Source organism: Ochotona curzoniae, unplaced genomic scaffold, assembly GCF_017591425.1.
Source record: "Ochotona curzoniae isolate NIBS_2020 unplaced genomic scaffold, NIBS_Ocur_1.0 contig_3520, whole genome shotgun sequence".
In the NCBI taxonomy this organism is placed as follows: Eukaryota; Metazoa; Chordata; class Mammalia; order Lagomorpha; family Ochotonidae; genus Ochotona; species Ochotona curzoniae.
This window is the reverse complement of record NW_024465894.1, coordinates 24,303,796-24,329,131: the sequence shown is the minus strand read 5'-3', so window position 1 is coordinate 24,329,131 and position 25,336 is coordinate 24,303,796. Positions and strand designations below refer to the sequence as shown.

The window sequence follows — 25,336 nt, the reverse complement described above, 5'->3', positions numbered from 1 at the left end:
GTGATTCTGATGCCATTTTGTTAAAAGCTTTGTTTACTTTCTATTTTATCCTTGGTACAAGTCATTCCTGACACTTTCAGTGCCAAGGGTTTTTTTCTTGTGTGTGTGTGTTAATGTAAAAGGATGAATAATGAGTTGATAGAAGCAGAATTTTATTAAGTAATATTTGCTGACTGTATTAACTGGATGGGAGTTGGTGTTGTGGCGCAGTGGGTTGAGCTGCCTGATTAATCCAGCATTCCTGTTGGAATGGGAAGACAGCAATAGAGGGCCCAAGGTTTTGAGACCCTGCCACCTTGGATGGCATTCCTGGTTGCCATTTCACCCTGGCTCAGACCTGGATGTTGCGGCTTTGGAAAGCACATCAGCAGAACATCTTCTCTCTATATTGATGGTTCTCTCCCTCTTACTCTTTCAAACTAATAAATTAATTTAAAAATAGAATTAACTAGGTGAAAGAGTTGAAACTTAGTTGTGAACTGACGATCAGGTTACTTTGTGTAAGACTGTAGAATGCATGAAGGTAGATGAGATAGAAATGTTTACAGAGAACTAGGAAGCTTTTGTTTTCTCAGAGATATTGAGCTCAGACCCACTTAACTGGATGTTTAACTATTACTTTATTAAAGGAATAAACCTAATGAAAGTAAGGATGATATCTTCCCTCATCCTTTTACAATTAGTTTTACTTTTTGCTCTCTCCTCAATTTGGCAGTGCTGGACCAAATCCCACAGATGTTACACCTGCTGATTTCATGTCACTTAAGTCTCCTGTGCTTTTCGTTTTTTTCCTATAAGTGTCTCAAGCCATCCCTACCTAATTTCAGTCATACTGCAACAATTTTCATACTTCTAAATTAGTTTATTGGAATTTTTTCTTTAAGTCATCTCTCCTTGCATAATTACTTTATATTTATTCAGTTTTGAATCCATTTTTGCCAAGAGCCACTGGGAGTGGGGCATCAGTAAAAGCATTCTCTGGATGCTTTCATTTCCGCATTTAAAAATGTCTTCACTCCTATTCTCCCTGGATTATGAAGTCTCATTCCCTCCACATGATTGGAAGCACCATTTTCTCCTGCCGCTTGATAAGAAATTTTCTCTTAATTTCATCAGTTCTATGTTCATTTTCAACAGACAGTATCAAAATTGCCATTATACCGTGTGCTCTTGGGAGGCATGCTCTTTTGAAAACCCAGATTCCTTTTTTTACAGGACCGAAGTGAACGCAGACACTGAATGCAGTCCATGAGCTATGGCTTTATGTCTCCAAAATTCTCAGCTTTCTCCTCCCCCCACTGAGAGTTAGAAGCCAAATGTGCATTGCTATGATTGATGAAGCAATGATGCCCTAAATTCCTTGTCTTTCTAGCTTCCTGAAACTTACATCAGGACAAAACCCCCAAATAATATCTTCCTCTGGATATTTATTATATGTATCAATCTTTTTAGAATACAAATACTATTGCATATAAATAATCAGCATTTTCCCTTCTAGATCATATTACTGGATTGATTTCTGGAAACGTTCTTAGTGGAAAAATTTGCAGAGTGATCAACTTTGCCTCTCCGCTTTGACCTTTGATCCGTGGGCTGTTGAGCCTGGGATAAACTGTCCTCTCCATCTCTTATTTCCTTGGAAGTGCTGAGTCACTGCAGAGTATTTTCAAACATTTAGCAAGTGTAAGAACATTGCAATATGTGAAATGGATATTTGCTAAAGAAAAAAAAAGACCATGCAAGCTACACAGCTAAACACAACACTATTTACATACCTTCCGTTGGACTCTTTAACTCTTCTCTTAATATTTTAGTTCTTGAAATTCCTGTCGTCTATGAGATTAATGACCAAAATGTTACGCATATGCCAGTGGGATACAGTGTTTTCTTAGTGGACTCTTTAAAATGTGTAGCTGTGGAGACAGGACCGCTCTTGTTTTGTCCTGGCCAGGATGGTGGATTTAATGGGTTCCCCTGAGCTTTTCATCACATTGTAACTCTCTCTGATGGTTGGTTTGGGGTGCACATTATGTGACCTGACTTTCAACTTGGCTTAAATTGCTGTCAGACTGCTCAGCAATTGAAGGCTTTAAGGTAATTCTGCTGTTTTTCCAGCAGGGAACATAACACTATTGTCTGCAAGCTTCAGACAAGATCCAAAATGTTGGTCTTTGTAGCAAAACGTAGTCAGACAATACCTGGAAGAATCCTTACCTGCTGACGATAAGGCACTGTCACGTGGCTGGAATGCCTCATCATAGTGTCCGTCTATGTTGCCTTGTTCTACCATAACAGTGCGTCTCTCTTTTACCATCCTTCATTCCCAGAGATGGAAATGCTTATCATGGCAAGCGTGCTCCCTCCTCAGCAAGCTTGCATTGCCCATCAGCATTCCTGTGGCAAGCACAATGTCTTCTAATGTTCTCCCCCGGCCCCAGTGTGTGGTGTTTAAATTAAGGAAGCTCAGACATGTCTTGAAAGGAACTGAGGTATTGCATCTAGTCTTACCAATCCGCTGATTAAAATTCTTGCCAAGTGTTACATTATGCACAACTACCTTGTTTTGGCTGTAAATTTCATTGCATATTTTTCTAAGATGGGCAAGTTTGTACTTCTTATTTCATAAACCTACATAATAAACACAGCTTTTTTCAAAACCATTTGGGGTGTTGGATGTGTGTGCTATGTTTAAAAAAATACAGGGCTCCTTCATGGGAAAAAACACGCGTGGCTCATTTTAAGTTCCCCCACAGCATTGCAGATGGGGTACAATGGTTCCGTCAGGGTGGGGGGAAGAAAACAGACATTTCGATAAACTGCAGGATTATCTAAGCCATGGCTTTTGCCTCTCTGAAATCTCTTCTACAAACCTCTAGAACGAACAAAACTTTCCATACAGGCACAGGAAGAGACATTTCCTCCACCACCATAGCCCACTGCCACCTGCTCTGGCCATATCGTTTTCATTTTGAATGGGTACATAGACCCACAACTCTCACTAATGCATTGTGTTGTGTTCATTCAGCTGTGGTTCTGAGGAAGACACTTCAGTGTCTCAGGAAAGAAAGTTTAGACAGAGAGTTGTCTCAAAGAGACCCTAAAACAACTGCTATGCACTTGGATTCGGAACAAGAGGAAGCCAACTGAAAGATTTACTCTGTTTACCCTGGGGAGTTTATTTTCCCTTGGCGGCAGCTGTGCAGGCGAAGGGCACCTTTAAGGGTCTGAAGGTGGGGAACTCCACCGACATTCGAGAAACACAGGCGTGGGATGTGGAGACACAGGGACAGCGTGGCCCACTAAGTGGCCTGTGCTGATCTTGTGACTTACACTTGGCAAATTTCCTTCCTTTAAGAAATAACATTATTATTTTTATTAAAGAGATACATATTGCAACCTGTTAACTCAGAAATACTTTCAGTATTTTGAGATATTTAGATGAGGAGATAGAGTTGCAACTTTAGCTGCAGAAAAATCACAGGTCATACTCTTCAGTTATAAATGCAAAAATTTAGTTTGATAAATGTTTTACCCTTTGCAATTTTTTTCTTAACACATGTAGATTTTAATTCTAAATGTTTAGACACATTTAGAATGTTTAAGGACTAAATCTTAGGGGAATATGCATTGATTTGTTTTTACCAGAAAGAAATAACACAGCTTTATGAAAATCATGTGGCCTATTGGAGATATTTTTCCATAAAAAATAAAGTCAAGTTACGAAAAATAAGAAATAGGTTGTCTTTTGCCAAATGTAGTCTGCAAGAAATGTTCATCTTTTTCTTCCATTAGAACAACTGTGTGAAAAAACAAACAATTATTGTTTTATTTGGCAGAGTAATTAAAACATTTCTTACCCCTAAGTTTTTTCTTCAAGTAAGATTATTTGTCAAAGTTTCTCTTAAAAATAAATAATGGGAAAAAAAAAAAAGAAGGGCAGTGTTTGGAATGGGACCATAAATGTCACCTTCATGTGTGTCCTTTGGAGAAACAAAGGGTAACTTGATGGTCATCTCCTCCCAAGAGTTTACAGATAAACACGGTTGTCAGTCCTTTTTTTTTTTTTTTTTTCTTGTTAAAGCCGTGGAAAGCAGAGGGAATGTTAAAAGGCCCACTAAAGCAGATGATCCTACCTTTGTGCCAAGATTGGAAAGTTTTGTAAATGTATAAATATAGAGACAAGTTTTTATCATTATCCTTTAGACATGAAGTGAAAGTTCAGAGATTTCTGTTTTTTGGTTTTTTTTTTCTCCTGAAGATGTTTAATTCCTTATTGTCTCCACTAAAATCATCACTATTTCCTGGAGCCGATGGGAGTGGTAAGATGACATGTTTACTGCTCTGTAGGAAGAAAACGAGGGGCAGAGATTCTCTAACACAACTGAAGTTTAAAAGCTAAATTCCTTGAGGAAAGGTTACCTTTCCTTGTAGATCTCATTCTCCGATAAAACAAATGAGGTTGTCTGGGAGGCACCTGCTGCTATTGACCTATTTCATTCTTAGTTCTTGAACTTGTGTCCCTAGCTACTTGGACGTTTCTACTTGAAGAGGAAGCATTCAGTTGGTTCATTTCTTATTTCTTTGAAAAGGAACGCTTACCTCCCCTTGTGTGTCTGCTTGACCCTGTCTCCATTAAGAACACTTGCACAGCAATGAGGGTGCAGCCCATGCCTTTCACCCAGGTGAAGCCGCCCATGAGAAGCAGGTCTACGGTGACTGCTCTGAGAATACAGCTATTATTTTTCTCTCTATTGAAGGTCAAAATTTCCATTGCTGCTTAGACTCTATTAAGAGCAGATTTGCATAAATTCAGACTTACTGTTAATAGAAACGCCCCTCGGCGGTGAGAGCTCATCAAATGTGAATGCTACACTCATGTGGCTGCTAGATGAGCAAAAATTCTAGACTTTTCCAGGGACCAATCCATCTTGAGAAACGTGATCAGCACTGCCCTGGTTCCTCCAGTGAACTGTTAGAGGTTCCTGATCCCTCTGGTGCTTGCTTTACAATGTTTGTCAGCTCAAAATGCCACCAATATTAACACTTGTGTGGTCATCAGTGAGAAGTCTCTCATCGAAGAATTCAAAGAGTAGGCCTGAAATGAATTTTAACATGTTAAAAAATGTGCCTACAACATTTTCACAAGTGAATCCAGGCTCGGAGAGACAGAGTACTTACCCTAAATGATGATTTACGGAAAACATAAGCTAATTTGGTGCATTAAAAAAAAAAAATACTCTGCCTTATCAAGTGAGAAGTAAGGAACGGCTATTGTAATTTCTCCGGCAATTTCTTCAGGCAACTTCCTAGCTCTTTTTTCTTCCACAACACATAGCATACCCTTCTTTGAGGTCACACTCACCAGATAGCTACTGAAGTGTTACCGCCATGTTTTGTTTTCTCCAGGAAGCTAGAAGAGTAACAAAGGAGAGTGAAATTGATACTTTGAGATTTGATTAAACCTTATCCTGAGGAACAGTGTTTCTAAAATTTTTGTCTTATTTGCTCCATTGAATTCTTTACCTGCTGTCGTGCTAAGCCTGTGATTGTGATGTGAAATGGTGAAGTAAAACTGTGCCACTGTAAAAATAATGTAAAAAATGAAGAAACTGAGTAGGAGGGTGCAAGCAGGAGGGTGTGGAATGTGGGAAGTGCTGATGTGCCCTAAGTCTGTGCTGTGATGTATATTGAACCTGTTCACTTCCCATAAATAAAATAATTTAAATAAAAAGAAAAAAACAGTAATAACCGAATAATAGAAAAATAAATAGAAAAACCTAATCTGTGAGTAAACCCATATAGTGAGCTTTTTTGGGAAGCTTACCCAATGGCATCTGCCTCAATCTAAATTGATCATTCATCTTCTTTTAATTCTTTTTCTTGAAAAAAAAAATATATATTTATTTAAAGATAGAATGGTACAGAAGGGGATGCTATCAGATATCTTCCATCTGGTTCACTCCCCAAATGCCCACAACAATCAGATCTGGGTTAGACCAAAGCCAAGAGCCAGGAAACTGCGTGGCAGGACCCACGTCCTTGGGTCATCACATTTTGCCTTCCAAGGCAGACTAGCAGGAAGAGGGATCAGAAGCGAAAGAGCAAGGACTCAGACTGGTGTCCCAAGTGGGCTTAAGCCACTGGGCTTCCATGCCCTTGTTTTCTTTTTGTCTTGGAAAGAGCGGTTGGTAAGTACACAGCTTCTATATTTAATATGGCCACCCCCTTTGATATAGGGAATTTGTTGGGAAAATGAGAACTATTGTAGGTAGGCAAACATTAATATCATAATGGCATTTTGTTTAATTTTTTTTTTTAAGGAAGAACATGGATATGTAGAGAGGTAGGTATGAGCGAGGTATTGAAATAATTTGCTTACAAAAAGATAGTATCAGCTAAAACATAAAGGATCTTTAAAAAAATTCATAGGAATGTGCATAATGAAAAACTTTGTTACACCAAAATAAACATCTTTTGATTTTGTTTTCCACAACTGTTTAGAAGTATCCTTATGTCTTTGTCACACTCTGATCGGAATTTGAATCAGCTTGATTTTCTCATTATCCAACCCTATAATGAGCACTTTCATTTCTTCATATCTTTCCAAGGTATTTATTTAGGGGTCTATGATAAATATTTTTGAGAAATATTCTTTTTTATTCACTTGGGAATTCATGATAAATAAGAAAAACAAGGTTATTGTTTTCTTGTTACATATGTTACTAGGTCTTAGATTCTAGGGGAGAAAAAAGCAACTCCTTGTTTTTAAACATTGGTCTCTGAAATTTTGGAGTATAGTTGAAGTAAGCTAAGCCTGTACTATCTGAGTAAAAACTGCTGCAGATTCCCAAGCTGGGAAATACGTAAATGTTTATTCTAAAGCATATGTCACCTTCTGGAATTGTGGATAATCCACATCTCATCTCTAAATGACCAGTAAAACCAGTAGGCTTGTAATAGAAGCCCCTTTTTCAGTTAGCCCAAGGCAGTCCCACAAAACCGAGCCAAACTCCTCACATCTGGGAAGCTTCAAGATGTGAATCTCCTTGTCATTGTGTTTTCTCACAGATATTTCTTCTTCTTCCTTAAAGGAAGCTGGGCTGCTGTTTAGCACCTAACAGCACCTAAATCCTTGGTTCAGCTCCAGGTGACCTCTGATGGAATCAGCTTTTCTCTTGACTTACGCTAGCTGTTTTTCTTCTACAAGAATTAGGACAGCTATTTCAACCTCTCTGTGTCTTCACTGGAGAGCGGATTAGTGCTTTGTGTGTTGTTTCATAACAATGATAACAATGATAGTGTTGACCTGTACCTGTGTGACAAACCATCCCTAAAGCATTTAACTCATTCTTCTTTGGTTCAGCATGTAAGTGGAGATGTGCTTTGGTCTTGGATTTGCTCACAAAACAGTGCTAGCTAATCTAGCATGGCCCAGCTGGGGTTGTTTCTCTCTGTTCCGTTATTCTCGAGCAAGCTGCTCTGGGTTTGTCATATGGGAGACAATCAGGCTTCCAGGACAGCAAGAAGTGTAAAAGGCCTCTTGATGCTCGCAACAAGCATTAACACAGAGTCACTTCTGTCCTGTTCTCTCGGCCTGGATATAAGGAGTGGGGAAAGAGATTCTGTGTCTGAAGCAAGGAACTACAGTCACATTTATAATAGTAAACATGCAAAGAAGGAAATAAAAGCAGTTGCTGTGGTTTCTGAAGAAAAATCTGCCTATTAGGATTTCCTGTGTAACAATGAAGGTACTGTAGAAGCTGAACATTGTGCAGACTTTATCTCATTCATTTTTCATGGAAAAAAAAAACCCTATATAGTGGATACTAATATTATGCCTATTGCATAGTTATAGACCCTCTAAATAACCTCAGTTTAATTCTAGAGCCCTTTTATCACCATGGAACTCCAATTTTTTTCCTGTTTCATTTCACACTGTCTCAGCCCAGATTTTTTGCGTATGTACTGACCTATATGCCTATGCCTACTTTTATTAGTCATAAATTACCACTATACTTCTGTAAGATGGATAGTAATGATCTTGACCATTATCAACCTTTCAGATAAAATCATATCAATAAAATTGTGAGTATATTTTTCTGTCCCGGTATGAATGCCATACATGCTTCATGAAGGGACCATATTCCAGGAACTCCCTCATGCAAAAGCATTTCACAGTTATTCTATACATCTTTGAGAAGAGCAGTGTTGATTCAGACTCCTGTCTCTGTTGAACTTATGTTCTAATTCTAGTTAATGCTGCCTTCTTTAAATGCTAACCGATAAAGTCAAGAACTCTAGATATTTCAGCAAAACTTGTGGCGAAATATGAGGGCATGGCTGTAATGAAATACACAAGAGAATCTTCTGGTCTTTGGTTTCATGTGTCCAGTGGATATTCACATCACTCAACACAAAGCCAGCTGCTCACTACCCTCTGGAAGTTTGCTAAATGCATGAGATAGAATGGATTACTCATCTGCATTGTCTGTAGAGCTTCTTAAATACAAGTTCTTGGGTCCCACTCCTAAAGAGACTGTTATGAGCTTGGGGTTGGGACAATGAACATGCATTTTATCAGAACCCCTTAGTGGTGGTGACCAACTTTGAGAGTAATAAAAGTTGAATCCGTATCTTCCACTTAGCAGTTGGAGGACTTTAAGCATGTGTGCTCTTCCGTGTTGGCGTTTCTTTAACTGTGAGCTGTGGAGGATAGTAAATTCCAAGACCACCTTGCCAATTGTTTTGAGAGTTAAATATCTAACAGTTGTGTCGAAGGGCTTTATAAAATGTGACACATTAACACGTGACACATTTCCAAAGGTCCTGCTCATCTATTAAAATATATTTTTCCATTTTAAGTATTCTATAAATTGTAAATTACTTCTAATTGCAGTGAAAACTTGATTTTTTTGTTTTTGCCTTTATGTCCTATTCACATAGTTTCCAAGGAAAGAGACCATGCTTTCTGCTTTGTATAAAGGGAGTTAGGAGAAAATAAGAATTAGGAAATACAGTCTTTAAATTCAGAGCACACACGGACCCTTAACTGAAGCCGTGGATAATTTCTCAGTAATTTCAAAATCTTCACATGTAGTTTTAAAATAATGACCCAAGTGGACCATACTTTTAATGATTTTGAATGGATCCCCATTTTACATATGAAAAAGTCAAGTGACAGTAAGTTACATGACACCAAGAAGAACATCCCTGCAGTTTAAACTTTTAGAGCCATCCACTTTCCAGATCTGCAGTACTACCTCTTATGAAGAGAGCCGATTTTCCAGTCACTTGACACACTGGCAGGCAGGGTTATCATCAGATGTTAGGATACTATGATCTTTCGCAGCTATCTTAGAGAGTGCTTTGTATGAGGCAGTCGTTTACCAAATCCATGTTGTTTGGATCCGAAAGAGTTCCCCCATCATATCCTCCTGGGCTTCTGAATAGTGCTGGAAACCTCTTATGTCTCAGGCTAATAGGATTTGTGTGACTGCCTTTAGATTAACTTACTGTCTTTCATTTACAAAAGAAGATTAAATGAGTATATAACAAAAAATCTAAGAACTTTAGATTTTCCCTTGTTAGAAACTGTTTAGAAAATTGGCTGTGTAAGACAAAGAAGAGAGCTCAGAGTGACAATTTCTAAAATAACTGAATTGTACTATAGGGTACTTTTGGTATTTTTCTAAACAATACTTTACTCTTTTTTTTTTTTTTTTTTTTTTGCTAGTTCATACAATCCCTGGCCTCAGTATCTGATGAACTTAAGTGGTTTTGTGGCTAGGTTTTTCTCATCTGTTCTCAAGATTAACTTGTTCAATTATATGTAAAGTGGGGAACTTTGCCTGACAAATTTCAGACAGAGTAGAATCTAAGAGGTACCACAAATCTTAGGTTAAAAAATGAAGTTGCATTATGTCCCACTTTGTCTTTATCTGTTTAGATAGTGGGATTAAAACTAAGTAGTCTCAAACTCTTAAGCTTCAAGGTGACATTGACAAAAGTGAAAGGCATTTTCACCCAAATACACCAAAGCTTATCTTTCTACCCCACCTTCAGACAAGCTAAACTAAAGTCACCTGATTAACAGAATGAAATTCTCTGAGTTTATCCTCTGCTAGATAGTTGGAGGCTGTATACCAGTGATTCAGGGCCTCAGCTTCATGAGCCAAATGCCTGGGAGCATGTTAACCTCATTGTCAGGATGGTAAATGGCAGGTGTGTCCGTAAGGAACAGGCATGCCTTTTAGTGGGAGCTGCCACTAGACTCCTTAGCCTTGATGAAGAGCAGCCATGCCCCAGAGCTGAAGACTCACCCTGACACCAGCAGACCTCACCCTGGACAGCCTCTAAGCAATTCTTGGCTCTTTTCTTCTATTAGTCTGTTTTCAATCATGAAGTAGGAGCAACAGCCATCGCCATGAATAAGAGAGGCTGACTTTGGCGTGTACACAGTCTTCAGATTCCAGAATGATTGAAGACTTGAGAGAAACCTAGGAGGATATGAAATTGGTGAAGAAAATGTGTCCATCCTGTGATCCCATTAGAAATTTTTGCCCAAAACCTTTTAAAAGAAGACAGTAAGGATCACCTGAATGAAAACTACCATTCTGTATTTTGTGACAGAAATTAACTTATTTGTTAAGAAAACTGACTGTCACAAACATCCCCAAATCTCAGAGATTCTGTACAATGCAAGTTCATGTATCACTTGATCCACTCTCCAGAATGAAGTGCAGGTGTGTCATGAAGTTGTGCTCCACGCTGTCAGGCTGGGCTTCAGGCACCCTCCAGCTCAGCACCGCACCGTCTCCCGCAGTTGCTGGAGTGCTCTTCTGGAGCTTTTGCATCTGGCCTGCAGACAATGGAAAGTCATGTGCAGCAGGATCATGCGTGGAAGTTCCAGAGACTAGACATAGAAGCAGTTTCAACTCTTTGTTCAAAAAAGGCTAGACCTCATGACCTGCCAAAACCGCCTAAGTGATGGGGCATACAGTTCAGACACATTCTCAGGTAGAAAATTAAGAAGTGGTTTTAGCTAGAGTTATCTTGAAAAATTCAATGTGGAGTTACTATGATGGCAACGGGGAGCTTGGTTGTCTTTTTTTTTTTTTTCCTATAGAATAAACACACACACACTTTTTAAAGATGATTGAGAACCACAGTCAATCTTGTTGGTCTCTAGAATATTGTCTTTCTCCTTTGGAGTTTTAATTTTGAATGTTTATATTCTCTCTGGCTCTCCTCTTTAAGCTATAATTAGGTCAGCCATTCCATTGGTAGTGTGAATGCTGACCCATCACTTCCTTTTCCACTCTCCAATCCAGAGGGGATGACTGACCCTTAGAATAACTAAAGTGAAAAGTTCTCGGGCAGGCTGCATCATACCTGTGAAGAGAATTGACAGGTTTTCTTTAAAATTTGTAAAGCTTCAAACATAGAATTTCATTGCCACATTTCTGGCTATAGTATAGTAGCTGTGCATTTTATTTTATGTTTTAATTTGATTCTTTGAAGTTAAGCTTTTAAAAACAATTTTCTCTATCTTTTGAAAAAAAAATTAATAGAATAGACCTATGCTGTTTTTCCTTCCGTATATAATTGAATTTAATTCAGTCACACTGGAAACCCTAACTGGTTACCGCAGTATCCCATGTCTGATTGACAGTTTGAGTCCTGCTTTCCACTTCTGATCTATCTTCCTGCCAATGGGCCTGTAAGAGAAAAGGAAAACGGCCCCCTTGTTTAGGCCCCTGCCACTCACATGGGAGACAAGGATGGGGCTTATGTTTCTAATGCCACCTCTTTGGTTATGAACCAGAAGATGGAGAATCTCCCTCTCTTTCTGTGTCTCCTCACTTTGTCTCTGTGTCAAATAAGTAAATAGACAAAAAATACACATCTTATTAAAAAAAAAAACCTGTAATAGGCATTTATTAAGATAGAAATATAGAGTTTACTGGCAGATGAATGGAGAAGATAGGCTTCAAATACAGAAATATTCATCTGTGGACCTGGCATGGTAGCCTAGTGACTAAAGCTTTACATGCGCCAAAATTCCTATGGGCACTGGTCCGTGTCCCAGAGGTCCGGCTTCCCATCCAGCTCCTTGCTTGTGGTCTTGGAAAGCAGTCGAGGACGGCCCATGGCCTCGGGACCCCACACTTTCATGGGACACCTGGAAGAAACTCCTGTCTTCTGATCAGCTCAACTCTGGCCGTTGCAGCCACTTGGGGCATGAATCAACAGATGGAAGATCTTCCTCTCTGTCTCTCCTCCTCTCTGTATATCTGACTTTCCGATAAAAGTAAACACACCCTCCCCCAAAAGAAATATTCATCTGTGTTTTCCCAATAGCTGTGAAATGATTTCTATTTCTAAAAATTAGATTAGAAAGTAGAGTAACCGAGTAATGTTATAAAGTTCATAAAAAGACATGGCTTTGTCCGGTAAAGTTTGTCATGAATGATTTTTCTAAAGAAAATATTTAAATTACATGTTGAAAAATGGAAAAGATCTTGGTAGGCAGTAAAGAAGAAAAAGAGGAAGCTCAGTATTTTTGTGTGTGTGTGTGTAGAGAAAGCTTTGCTCCATAAACAGAGTCCATGGTGTGTCTAGGCAGTAGTGAAGAGATGGAGTGTCCAGATGAGAGAATGTAAAGGAACTGTGTGATAACATGAAATCAGGGTGGGCGTGGGGTTGGGTCGGGTAGAATGAACCCACATTTGTGAGGCATCTGAAACACTATGATAATTTTGACCTGAAGATTTTATAATATGTGAAAAAAAAGCATGACTTTCATAGGAATTGCATTTGCCTTTTAGAAAAAATTAAGTCTACTAACAGAACTGGAAATAGAGAATTTTAAACTCTCATACAAAGTTGACATCAATGAGAATACTCTGTGTCTTCCAGGGACATGATGCTTTTCAGCAAACAGCTGACACAAGCCATATTACCTTTGCCTTTTCACTTTTTCCAAGTGAAAAAATACAGCTCGGAAGTTACATGAGGGCTGCTGCTTTAGCTAATGAAAGATGTGGTGTTTAGTTTCAGTTTCTGGAACTGACAGCTTGTATCAAATTAACATCTCCACCAACAGTAGTAATATATTCTTGACAGACTATACACAACAGAAACTGCTGATTGGCACGGGAGAGCAACTGCAGCAACTACAGGCAACTGAACTAAACAGATTCAAACTGTGAAAGGAGAAAAACCACAATGAATGAGAGTGGAATTCAAGAGATTGGTCACATGGCCTTGACCCTGAGATGTCTCCCTGCCTAGTACAATAAATGGCTCAAATGGCTGGACTACTGCCCAAACGGAAACCAGCAGTTTAATTTACATGAAGCACCATCATACTGAATTCAGGCTTGTTCAGAATGGCTGGGAATTTAAGAGAGGACCCCAGAAAGGGGAAAGTCACCAGAGAGATACCTTCCAAATCTACAAGGAAACATCTGTTAAATTCTTAGCTGGGAGTGGAACTTGCATGTGAAAACAAATGCTCCAAGAAGCATAGGAAGTTAACAAAAGGTGTAATGCTGAGAGAACAACAGAGAATTCAGCAGCTTCTTACTACAGGGGTAACAGAGCTTAGAGTGTTAGTGTTAGTTTCCTCACCGCCCCACCACCTCTTAGCTCAGGTTAGAGAGGCTTGACTGACACTGTAGGTTTCTAGAATGGTCATGCTTTAAGATTAAGGACTGTATCATGGTATCTAGGATACAGGAAGAAACTTGAGATAGACCCACCTTAATAAAGTTCTCAAATTAGCTGAAAGCAGTTTACCTGCTAGAACAAATTTCGATACTCTTTTGTGGAGGGTAAACAAAATTTTAAAAAGCCTCTAAAATATTTTTAATAATTGCATTATGACATGAACGATCAGAAGATTTGCCAAAAAAAAAAAAAACACACACACACAAGAAATTTCAATCCAGAGTAAAGTAAATAACAATCAATATAAATAGACCTGTAACTGACCTTAGCTTTTGAAACTAGCACGACTCAAGCCGTATTCATCACAATTTAGTTATAATGTACTAGGAGATTAAAGTTTCCGGGGGGTGAAAATAATAAGAAGGGGGGTGGGATTTATGACACAGCAGATAAAGCTGCGACCAAAGATACCGGTATCACATCTGAGCACCAGTCTGAGTCCCAGCAGATCCGTATTTTTGTCTATCACCCTGCTAATGCACCTGGGACAGCAGTGGAAAATGGCCCAAGTGTTTGGCCCCTGCACCCATGGGGAAGGTCTGGATGGAGGTCTGGATGCCTGCCTCCAGTCTGGCCCAGCCCTGGTAATTGGGCCCATGGGGAGGTGAACTAGTGGGTGTGATCTCTCTCTCCCTCTCTCTGTCTCACTTTGGCTGTCACTCTTTTGCCCTCTTTCTCTGTAACTTTGACTTTCAAATTAACACATCTTTTAAAATGTTTTAATAAGAACAGAAACCAAAAATTTCAAGAATGAAAAAAACAAAAACAAACAAGCAAGCAAACAAAACCCGAGAGGAACCATATGAAATAGATGTTTAGCCTAGTGGTTAAAATACCAGTTATGGCTACCATGTTCCACATCCGGTATCTAAATTTGATGGTTAGATTTGGATCTATGGCTTCCTGTTAATTCAGATTCCGGGCAACAATGACAGCTCAAGTAATTGCATTCCAGCCACCTGTAGGGGTACCTGAATCTGGCCATTGTTGTAATTTGGGAATAAACCAATGGGTAGGATATCTCTCTGCTTCTCAAACATATATGTGTTTTTATAAAACGTATATATGTGCATATATACATACATATGTCTTTAAAATGGAACTAATAATGGACTTAATGTACCTTGCAACCTAAAAGCCAATACAAATTAGCAAAAGACATGAACACTTTAAAATAGAAGATGGATGGATAATAAAAAGTTGGCAAGTTACTTTACATCATTAGTCATAGGGAAATATATATTCAATATGCCTTTGTTGCAATTAGAATTGCTAAAATTAAAAAAGCTAAAAACACCAAAAAGAAGAAGAAGAAGCTAGCAACACCAAGTTCAAAAGAAAATTTGAGCTCTGGTATATTGCTGAAGGTTTGTGCAACCTGGTATAATTACTTCAGAAAACGTATGTTAGTTCTTTATGAAATATAATGTAAATCTACCCAGAAAATTTCATTCAAAGCTGTTTGTCTAATGGGAATGAAAATGTAATGCTGGACCTGGCATGATAGCCCAGTGAATAAATCCTCACCTTGCATGCACTGGGATCCCATATATGTGCCGGTTCATAGCCCAGCTGTTCCACTTCCCATCAAACTCCTGTCTTGTGGCCTGGGAAAGCAGTAGAGGATAGCCCAAAGCCTTGGGACCCTGCATCTGTGTGGGAGACTCCTGACTTTGGATCAGCACAGCTTCGGCCTCTGTGATTACTTGGGGAGTGAATCAGCAGAAGGAAGACCTTTCTCTCTGTATCTCCTTCTCTCTGTTAATCTGATTTTCCAATAAAAATAAAATAAATCTTTTAAAAACATTTTTAGAAAGGAAAATATACTGCTTTGAATGAAATTGTATAAGAATACAGATTTATTCTGAAAAACTAAAAACAATAATCTTTTACGCATTTACAGATGCATAAAAAAACTTACAGTATATGTAACAATGGAGAGAGTATTCATTTAAGGATAAAATAGAGGGAAGTCTTAATATATTAACACAATGAAAATGTGAAAAGCATATTGAGAAGAAGGATATATGAAATTTGAATTCTACCACAAGTAAAACTGTGAAGACATAAATCTAAATATGGACTCCTTCAGGGTTGTTAAGAGGAGAAATTGAATGGAAAGGGCACCAGAGACATGTTTGGGCTAATGTAAATATTTTGTATTTTCTTTTTTTTTAAAGATTTATTTTTATTATTTTTTCATTGGAAAGGCGGATATACAGAGAGGAGAGACAGAGAGGAAGATCTTCCGTCCGATGATTCACTCCCCAAGTGAGCGCAACGGGCCGATACTATGCCGATCCGAAGCAAGGAGCCTCTTCCGGGTCTCCCACACGGGTGCAGGTTCCCAAAGCTTTGGGCCGTCCTCGACTGCTTTCCCAGGCCACAGGCAGGGAGCTGGAAGGGAAGCAGGGCTGCCGGGATTAGAACCGGCGCCCATATGGGATCCCGGGCGTGCAAGGCGAGGACCTTTAACCACTTGCGCCACCGCGCCGGGCCCAATATTTTGTATTTTCATAAGCATCATGATCACATGAGTGTGCACATTTATTAAAGCCTAACAAAAGTACACACTTAAAATCTGCAATCATATGCACATTGTCAATTATAAATATAATTATGAGAATTTGAAAACAATGTTTCAGTATTCCACATGTGAGAATTGAAGGAAGACTGATGGCATTCAAGTTCTGAAGGCAAAGAAATAATGGTTCAGGACATGGTTGCTGAACTGCACAAATACGGGGGCTTGGAATCACATTACAAATACCTTGTGTACGTAGGCAAATTGCTAAACTTTCCTAACCTCCTTTAGAATGGAGACGATAGTCTATCTACAAAGCAATTCTCAGGGTAATGCCTCACACATAGATACATTCAGTATGTTTAAATTGTAGCCATTATTATGAAAAATAGATTTTCATTGTCCTAATGCAGTTAGAAAAACTGGTGTAATCAGGAAAATTTTGACAATTACATCCCCACAAACTACATTAGGCTGTAACATAAATAATGCAGACAATATTTGACAGCAAACGATTAAGTTCACCAGCAAATCCTATTTTAGTTATCCATTTCAAAGTGCTTTCTTTGCCACCAAGAAAAATTATTTACTTTAAAATATTTTTGATGCTTTTATAAAGAAGGCATACAGTGGACACCTCCCTCTTGGGTTGCTATGCCCACTGGCGAGCATGAGAATCAGGACTGGGACAGGCATGGCTAGACAAAGAATGGCACTCACCGGCACATATGTGGGCTTTGATAGTGGGGCTGGTTGGATTGAGCTAGGCTTCAATGCCCATTGACACATATAAGAGCTGAATGGGATGTGGGATGGATGGAACCAACCTGCTGTACATACTGGTAGGAATGGGAACCAGTGCGAGGGGTGTGTCTGATAGGGAATTTTGTGGGTTGCTCTGATTGGGCTGCAGCTCCCATTAGTTCGTATGGGGGCTGAGTGTGTGGTGGGTAGGATCGGGCTGGGCTCCAACACACATTTGTTTGTGTAGAAGTCAGGGCTGGAGGCAAAACTACCGAGCAATTACAACTACCAGCATATGCATAAGCTGATTAGGGCCATGGACTGTGTCAGACCCTGTATTGGCAAACATATACAATAATCAGGTCTGGGATAATCTCAGATGAAGTCTCTTTGGGGATTCCCTCAACTGAATTGCTGGACTCAGAACCCCACCCATGAAGAGAGTTGCAGATTCCATGGTCTGACCGTGGAATGCTTGAGTCAGAAGTGGGCCTCCTCAGTGGCTCAGATGGAGCAGTGGGCAGCATATCCCGGTGCACATGGAGGATATGGTAGTACACTGGAGTCTGCAGAGGACACCTGGTATCACAACAGAGAACAGAACAAATTGATCAACTACCCTTGCTAAATGTTGGCAGTGAATATCTGGGCAAACAGAGACTCCAGGGTGGACTATGTCAGCCAGTGGATTCTGGGGAAATTTTGTCACGACTGGAGTGGCGAGACTGGCAGTAATTTAGAACTGTTGAACTATCAAAATCTCTTGAGCAGGACCCTCAGAGCATGCCCCAACATCAGAGACCCTGGGTGTGGTATCAGGTAACTGTCCTCCATTCCAGGGTGCAGAGGCATTTGGGAGGCTGAGTGTGGCTTCCCTGTCCCCCACCCCCATTCCCTCATATACAGGACGGGAAAAAAGAGAATGTGGAAATGGTGATCTCACCCACCTTCCTGTAGCCCTTGACCCTTATCACCCTAATCAGTTATCATCAAAAATAGATGTAATTAACAAAAAAAGATATACATTGTTTGTTGTTTCCTCATAGTCTCATCCTGCAATGAGTCTCATCCCACATAACAAAGATATATAGTTTTCCAGTATGAGTATGTGGATATGTTATAGATATATGTGTGTATGAATATGACTTTGTTGTGAAAAGTCCTATTTAATGGACCAGCTTAGGATGGTATATCAGACTATTGCTCTGCCTACGGCACCTACATTCCCATGTGGGTGCTGGTTCTAATCTTGGCTGCTCCACTTCCAATTCAGTTCTCTGCTAATGGCCCGAGAGCTCTGCCATTAGTGCCTCAGTATGGAACACAGACATTTTGCCCAAGATCTTAACCACCAGCCGAAATACCTGCTCTGTTGTTCTCTGGTTGAATTTTAAGTAAGGAAAAGAGTTACTGTAAACTTTACACAAATTTTCAGCATAACGTGTTTAAGTTAACTACCATGAAATTGTCTATAACACTGTATATGACACTAATATGCTGAATGTCTCCCTTGCACATAATTATGGAAATTCTACATACAGCTCTGCATTGCCTTTATTTTAAAAGCCACCTTTTTTTTTTCTGTTTTGTTTTGTAACCTGCAACCTTACTAAATTGGTTTACTAAATCTAACAACGTTTTGATGGAATGTTTAGGTTTTTCCATGTACAGCATTATATAGACACTGATTTTGCAAAGGAAAAGGGGCTTGAGGCATCACATGGTTTGTAAATTGGAGAGAGAAAGTGACAGAGAAAGAAGAGAGAGAGAGAGACAGAGAGAGAGAATCAGATATCATGAGTTTTATTCTACAGAGCTAAGGTTTTCAGTGCTTAACAAATTGAATTCCTTTTGTTTTCCTGTTTTGATTTTTGCATTTGTTTCCAAAGGGCCAGGTATAATCTAACTTTCTCTCTCTTACAGTGGATGGCTGCATCCATAGAGCGGCTGGCCCCTGTTTGCTAGCTGAGTGCCGAACCCTGAATGGTTGTGAGACGGGACATGCAAAAATCACATGCGGTTATGACCTGCCTGCCAAATGTGAGTGTAACTTTGGAACACGGTTTCAGAATCAGACGAGAAATCTTAACTTGTTTTTATTCCTCAAGTACATACAAAGGAAATGATAGTGATGACATTTAATTTAAATGAGCTTGCATATATAGCAATAAGATGTTTTCTAAATACACATGCATATGTATGTTGTTTAACTGCAGGTAATGTTTGTTCAGGTCTTGAACAAAGAATGCCTCTGAAACAGGGAAATAAAAATATGGGCAAAATATACATTAGGGTATTTAAGTGCTACGGAGTGACAAGCTTCTGGAAATGATGCCAATTTCTTATTTCTTGTTCAGATTTCTTGATTGTGGATGTGTGCAGAGCAAAGGAGATCAAAGTGATGTATGTGTTTGCAGCTGCCATGTAATGGCTGATTGGCAATTACAGCCAAGGCATCTGTCACGTTCTGCTTTCAGGAAAAACCAGTGGAATGTGGTTGTCAGTGTGAGAATGTATTTGCTCCTTGAATGCAAAATGGTCAAAATTTTCATTATATTGGAATAGAGAGAAGTATTGCATTTGATTGATCCGGTTGCTTAGTCATTTAGCCAACTGGGTGGAGTGACGTGAAGTAAAAACACTGAGAGAGAAGCTGGTTAAAAGCAGTTTTTGTTTCTTCTTCTTTCTTCCTTTTTTTCTCCCCTTCCCTCCTCTCCTCTCCTCCCTCGTCCCCTCCCCTCCCCTCCTCTCCCCCTCTCGTTCCTTCTTTCATTTGAGTCACATTGCCTTCTGGAGTTAGAGATGGAGATAGTGTTATATTACAACACTAAGGTGTTATACATTAAGGTAACATATAAGGTAACATATAAGGTAACATTGTGCATTGAAGCAACGACTTGTTTAGTGCGCTATTCAGTTCAACCTCTTACATTGCTTAAATCTGTGAATCATTTTTTGTGTAAAAGTGAGGCTGCCTTTTACAACAGAGTGTCTCTGAAACAGGAAACAATCTATAGGATGCTGTTTGGATTCTGTGTGGACGTAATTTCCCATGACTAAGTATAATTACAAAGCATATTACATTTTAAGGGTTATTCGTATTTAAACTTGGGGAATTACAAATAGCAAGATATTAAAATAATATTTGTCTTAATAAGCATAATAATAAATTATGTGTTGCTCATAGTGAGTTGGTATTGAGAATATATTATCTATAACTGCCTTTAATAGTTTCGTTTTCTTTTATTCGTGGTTAGTGTTTTATGCGAACAATCTCTTACTTGGAATATATAATGTTGAGTACTTTTTGTTTCTGTACAGTGGTTCAGTGTTTAGTAGTTTTGCCCTAATTCACAGAACTAGTGCTGTCAATATTGAAGATGGTTCCCCTCTTTATACTATATAGTATTGTATTTATAAATATTGGTCCATTTTTTTTTCTTTTTAACACCATGATACTTTTATTATATAGCTGACTCTGAGTACAAGTAAGTACTTACTGATTTTCAAATTTGCATTGTAATTTAATCAGTAGATGCAGCTCCCTGTTGCTTGACTGTTTTTCTCTGATTTCTCACAACACAGCTAAAAGCTTCTTCATTTCTGGGCATTTTGAAAGGATTTGAATGTAGAATCCCTAAATGTGATCAACTAAAATGGAGCACAATGTGCCTGCTTCCATTGGCATTCCTGTTGAACTTTCCTTCAATTTCATTCATTTATTTGAGAGTTATTGAACAATGTGCAGTACTAGGTGCTAAGGCCTAACGATCAATATGTCAATCTCGTACTTTGCAGAATTCACCTCATTGGATCGCATCTTTAAACTAAACCATAATTTTCATGGTGTTCCTGCTGCAAGTGTCTGGTAGACAGACCCAAGGTTCTAGGCATGGAAAGTCATTGCATAGGACTTGATAAAGAATCCACGTGACCTGCAGCCCACAGGTTATGTTTAGAAAAAAATAATGTGAAATAGAAATTAACAGACAGCTATGGCAGTGACACCTCATAAAAGTTGCAAAACATGGAATGTTTGTGGAAGGTCTAGATATTTTTCTGTATTTTAAAAGATTAATGATTTATATTACGATCGTGAAGGAAAACAATATGAGAATACCTAGTAATAGCTTGCATTTCTATGGCACTAGATAGTATTTCATAGTCCTTTTGCGTGCCTTTCTATTTTAAATTATGTTTCATAACAATTGTGTGTTTTTCTTTTCTTTTTCCCTGTTCCTGAAACATGTTTTTCTTTCTCATCAATTTGGTTCATCCATTTCAGAGTCATTAACAATTCACAGATGTGCTTTTGTAGTGGAGAAATGAAAAGGGAGCTCATTACACATTGTTTAGGTCATTTCCCCCCTCTAAATTTAATAATTCCATGACAGTTTGACAGCAGAAACTAGCTCCCATCTCGCCTCTGAGACAGCGGGTTTATCATTATGGGGCTCTTCAAGCCAGTCATCGAGCCACAAGTGATAATATCTTCATGCATCGGCAATTTGTTTGGCAAATGCTATTGTCTGTTACATGCAAACTTTTTTTTTAAGTTTTTTTTTTTTCTAAATTGATCTATTCCTTAATGTTTGTATTAGAACTACTTCTGCTTACAATCTGTGTTTTGTGGCTCCTCATGCTTGGTGAGATGCTAAGCTGTAAATACTTAGTTTATTCTGTGATGTTTGGATCTTTTGAGTGATTTCCTTTGACATAAGAATATCCAGTCTTTGTTGTTGTTTTCAGAAGAAATGGCTACTCCAAAAGAAATGACTTAGGAAGTAGATGAACTGTGTATTCATTGAATCCTCTATGTGGGGGTCTTCTATATTAGAAGTCTTTCTGATTATAAGAACGTTTAGATTTCTATAAATGTCTCAAATCTTATCAGTATGTGAACATTGCTATCTATGCTTTCATCATGCCACCATATGATCAATTCAGGCAAACAACACGTCTATTCACGTCACAGTTATAGGTCAATAATGTTTCTAAGTATGTGCCAAATTAAAATGAATGAATGCAGATTAGATGGATGTATTATTTTGGTACATTTTGACTGTTGTCTCTATTTATAAACCTTTTTAATTCTGCAATCTATTCTGTGGCATCACCGTGATTAACATACCTAAGTAGGTGTCTTTGCAGTTGCCTATAAGGATGTCCATCATGTGACCTAACCTCTCTGACATCATCTCCTATTCTTTTGCAATGACATTCTTTCTGTGCAGGATTCTATTTTTCTAGAATTCATAGTTACCTTATGGTTAAATATAATTTTAGGTGTCACTGTGAAATAATGTTCACAGTCCCCCCTTTTTTTTCCTTAGTTATACTCAATTATCTATTGGTTTAAAACTTCAAATATATACTGTCGTTTATATTTAACTTTTTTGTTTATTATTATATCTGTGAGAATAAGTGAAAAGACTATTCTTTGCAAGTTTTTTTGCTTATTGCTGAATCCATACAGCTTATAGAAATGACTAATTCAGAGGTCTTACAAGATCATGTTAAGTTAATGAATAATATATAACTCAACTCATCTCAAAGGCTTGCCATGGGATTGTCCTGAATCCCAGACTTGCTCACGTTATCTTTGGCTTTCCATAACTTACCGTCATATCATGAACTTCTCACAACCTTTTTAACAATATGAACTCTTCCTAATGGATGTGTGTGCATGAAGTCTGGTGCTGCATAGAAAGCTCTTTCTTTGCTTCCAGATTCAATTCATACATCACACCTGCTATGAAACAAGTCTTCTATTATCACTTCAGCTAAAAGTGACTTCGTTTTTCTTTCAACTCCAAAGATTGCATCAACAACTCACTGAGAGCACTTTACGCTTGCTACATTTTATTGTCATCTATGTGAACTTTCTACCTGTCTAACACGGTGCCCTATTTATAATTAGTATTCAAGAAATGTCTTTCAAATGAGGTAATTATTAAAAGTTGCAAGCTGGTTGGTTTTGCTGGTGGGTAGGGAAGTAAAATAAAAGTTATGCTAATATTCCTAAAATGACAAAATGAGTGTCAATTATCCACTGTATTTTTAACATCATATTTTAACATATATTTAGTTCCAAAGTCTCATTTCTAAGAGCTTTACCGTCAATGGAACTGCTCAAGAAGAAAAGATAAAAATAAAGAGACTGTGTTATTTGCTGATTCTCAGCATAGCTCAAATGTCTGTTGTTTACAATACTGCATTTCTAGAATTTAGGTACGAATAATCTTAGGATAAATGAGAAAATACTAAATCTAAAACTGTAGGGGCTGTTTCTATTATTCCTTCTATTTATCTCGGATTGTACCAAAGGCTGATACAAGCATGCAACTCATGGTGATTTTGTTTTGTTTGTTTTTGTTTGTTGTTACCATTTAAAGGAAAACTATAGGGAGAGGGACCACAGCATGATGTGTTTGAACTAGTGGTCTGAATCAAATGCCTTATTGTATTCCCAGTGCAATCATAATCAGATGATAGTAGTTTTAAAGGTAATTGTTGATAATAATCAATAATGTCTTTATTCCTTGGTGCTCTGAACCATTCACCCAAGGAACCTTTTGAAATTCCTATTAGAATGTGACATGCAAACAGTGATATTTTTCTTCAGCACAAAGAGAAGTGGTGATATGGAGAGGCTAAGTTTGTTGCTCCCATGACCTAACTGTGTCAGAGTCATGAGCTGGTGGGGTGTTCCTTTCACAGGTGGTAGCTGTCTGTGTTATCTGCTTTTGTAAATGGAGTCATGTCCATTTGTTTCCATATTGCCTGTGGCTACTTTCATGCGACAGAGTTGCTACAGGTGTTATGTGGACATAAGACATGAAATATTTACTATCTAAGCTTTCACAAAATACGTTGTCAACCTGGATCTGCAGCAGAGCCCACTCTCTATAAAGGAGGCAGGTGAAATTTGGTGAGGTTAGTTTTTTTTTTTTTATCAAACTTTGTCAGCTATATGTGATTTATTGAAATCATGCTTGACAAAGGTAGAACTACAGTACTTGCTATCTCCAGGGACTCTTGTTTCAGTTGTCACAAGAGAAAAGTGCCTCAGAAGGATTAACTGAAACCTTTAAAATAATAATATTACTATGGGGAAAAATATAAAAATAATAATTATTCTCAAGAGTTCCAGAACCAGGAAGCCAGTCCATCTAGTTTCTCGATGGAGTGTAGCTTAAAACCGCTGGAGTGTTAGGCAGTAAATCTTTATGCTTTGCTTCCTCCAATGAGGTTAGCTAATGTGCTGAAAGGGAACCTGCAGTCCAGAGGAGATGCAATTTCTAAGGTAGTTGAGAAGATGTTTATGAATCCGCCCTTTGCAAAGCGTGACCTGATTTTGGCCATCATGGGTTCTCACAGCAGGTGTCTGATTGTGCAAGTGGTGGAGTGGGCATACTGCTCAAGATATGACTCTGCCAGGCTCTGCTGGAGTCCAGAGGGCCCTCATAAACTTCTATAACTAAATGATGTATCACTTGAAGAGAAAAATGGCCTCTGAAGAACATAAAATCATCTTTCTTCCTAAAAAGGACAGTGACATTTGTTCCTCCTAATTCAACTCCCATTGACTCATTTACTCCTTTGATGCTTTAGGAACTTAGTTTATATTTAAAACTATTTCTCCATAATTACCACCTCTTTCACTTATATTGTAATTGCATATGTTTTACAAGCTGAATGATCCGCATATTGAAAGTGGAAGTTAGAGCGGGTAGAGAGATTGTAAAAGCCAGAACAGTAAGTCTCACCAAGAGGTCCTCAGTCTGGTAGCTGCAACAGAAGAACCTGAAAATTTGTTAAAATTTGTTAAAGATGCAAATTCCCATGCCCCATACTCCAGAACCATTGAATTGCATTCTGTGGCTTATTAAATCCTCCATGAACTCTACTGACCTGGTCAGGGGTGAGGACTTTCACTCTAGAAAGTAGTGGAATCTCGAGTAGCATCTTTGTCTTTGGATTCCTCGTCTGTGCCCTTTTGGGTTGAATAACACAAGCATCTTTTTGGGTCACAGGTTAGGGTTTCTTGGAAGAGAATTCTGACATAAGCTTCTTTTCCTCTGTAACAATCTCACAAATAATGGACTCATTGTGTGATTGTTTGTTTATGGTCTAACTTCTCAAACAGAATAACATTTCAAGGAGGCTGGGAGTCTCGCTTGCCTGTTTCACCCCAGGGATGTTTAGCATCCTATAGAGTACTCTGCTTAGCATTGGTTCTTGCTGCGTCTTTACACAAAGCATCTTTTTTTTCTCTTCTTCTCCTTTGTCATCAGATACCAGTGTAGGAAGCCAACCAAGAAATTACTCAACATG

General features: G+C 38.5%; 1 protein-coding gene across 1 annotated transcript in view; it reads left to right on the top strand.

Annotated features, from left to right (window-relative positions):
- The window catches only part of MACROD2 (mono-ADP ribosylhydrolase 2), a 1,602,185-nt gene that overhangs the window by 473,450 nt on the left and 1,103,399 nt on the right, over positions 1-25,336 (top strand). Inside the window, exon 5 of the mRNA XM_040981268.1 lies at positions 18,923-19,039. Coding sequence (XP_040837202.1) covers positions 18,923-19,039 — 117 coding nt within the window. The remainder of the gene's footprint in view (positions 1-18,922; positions 19,040-25,336) is intronic.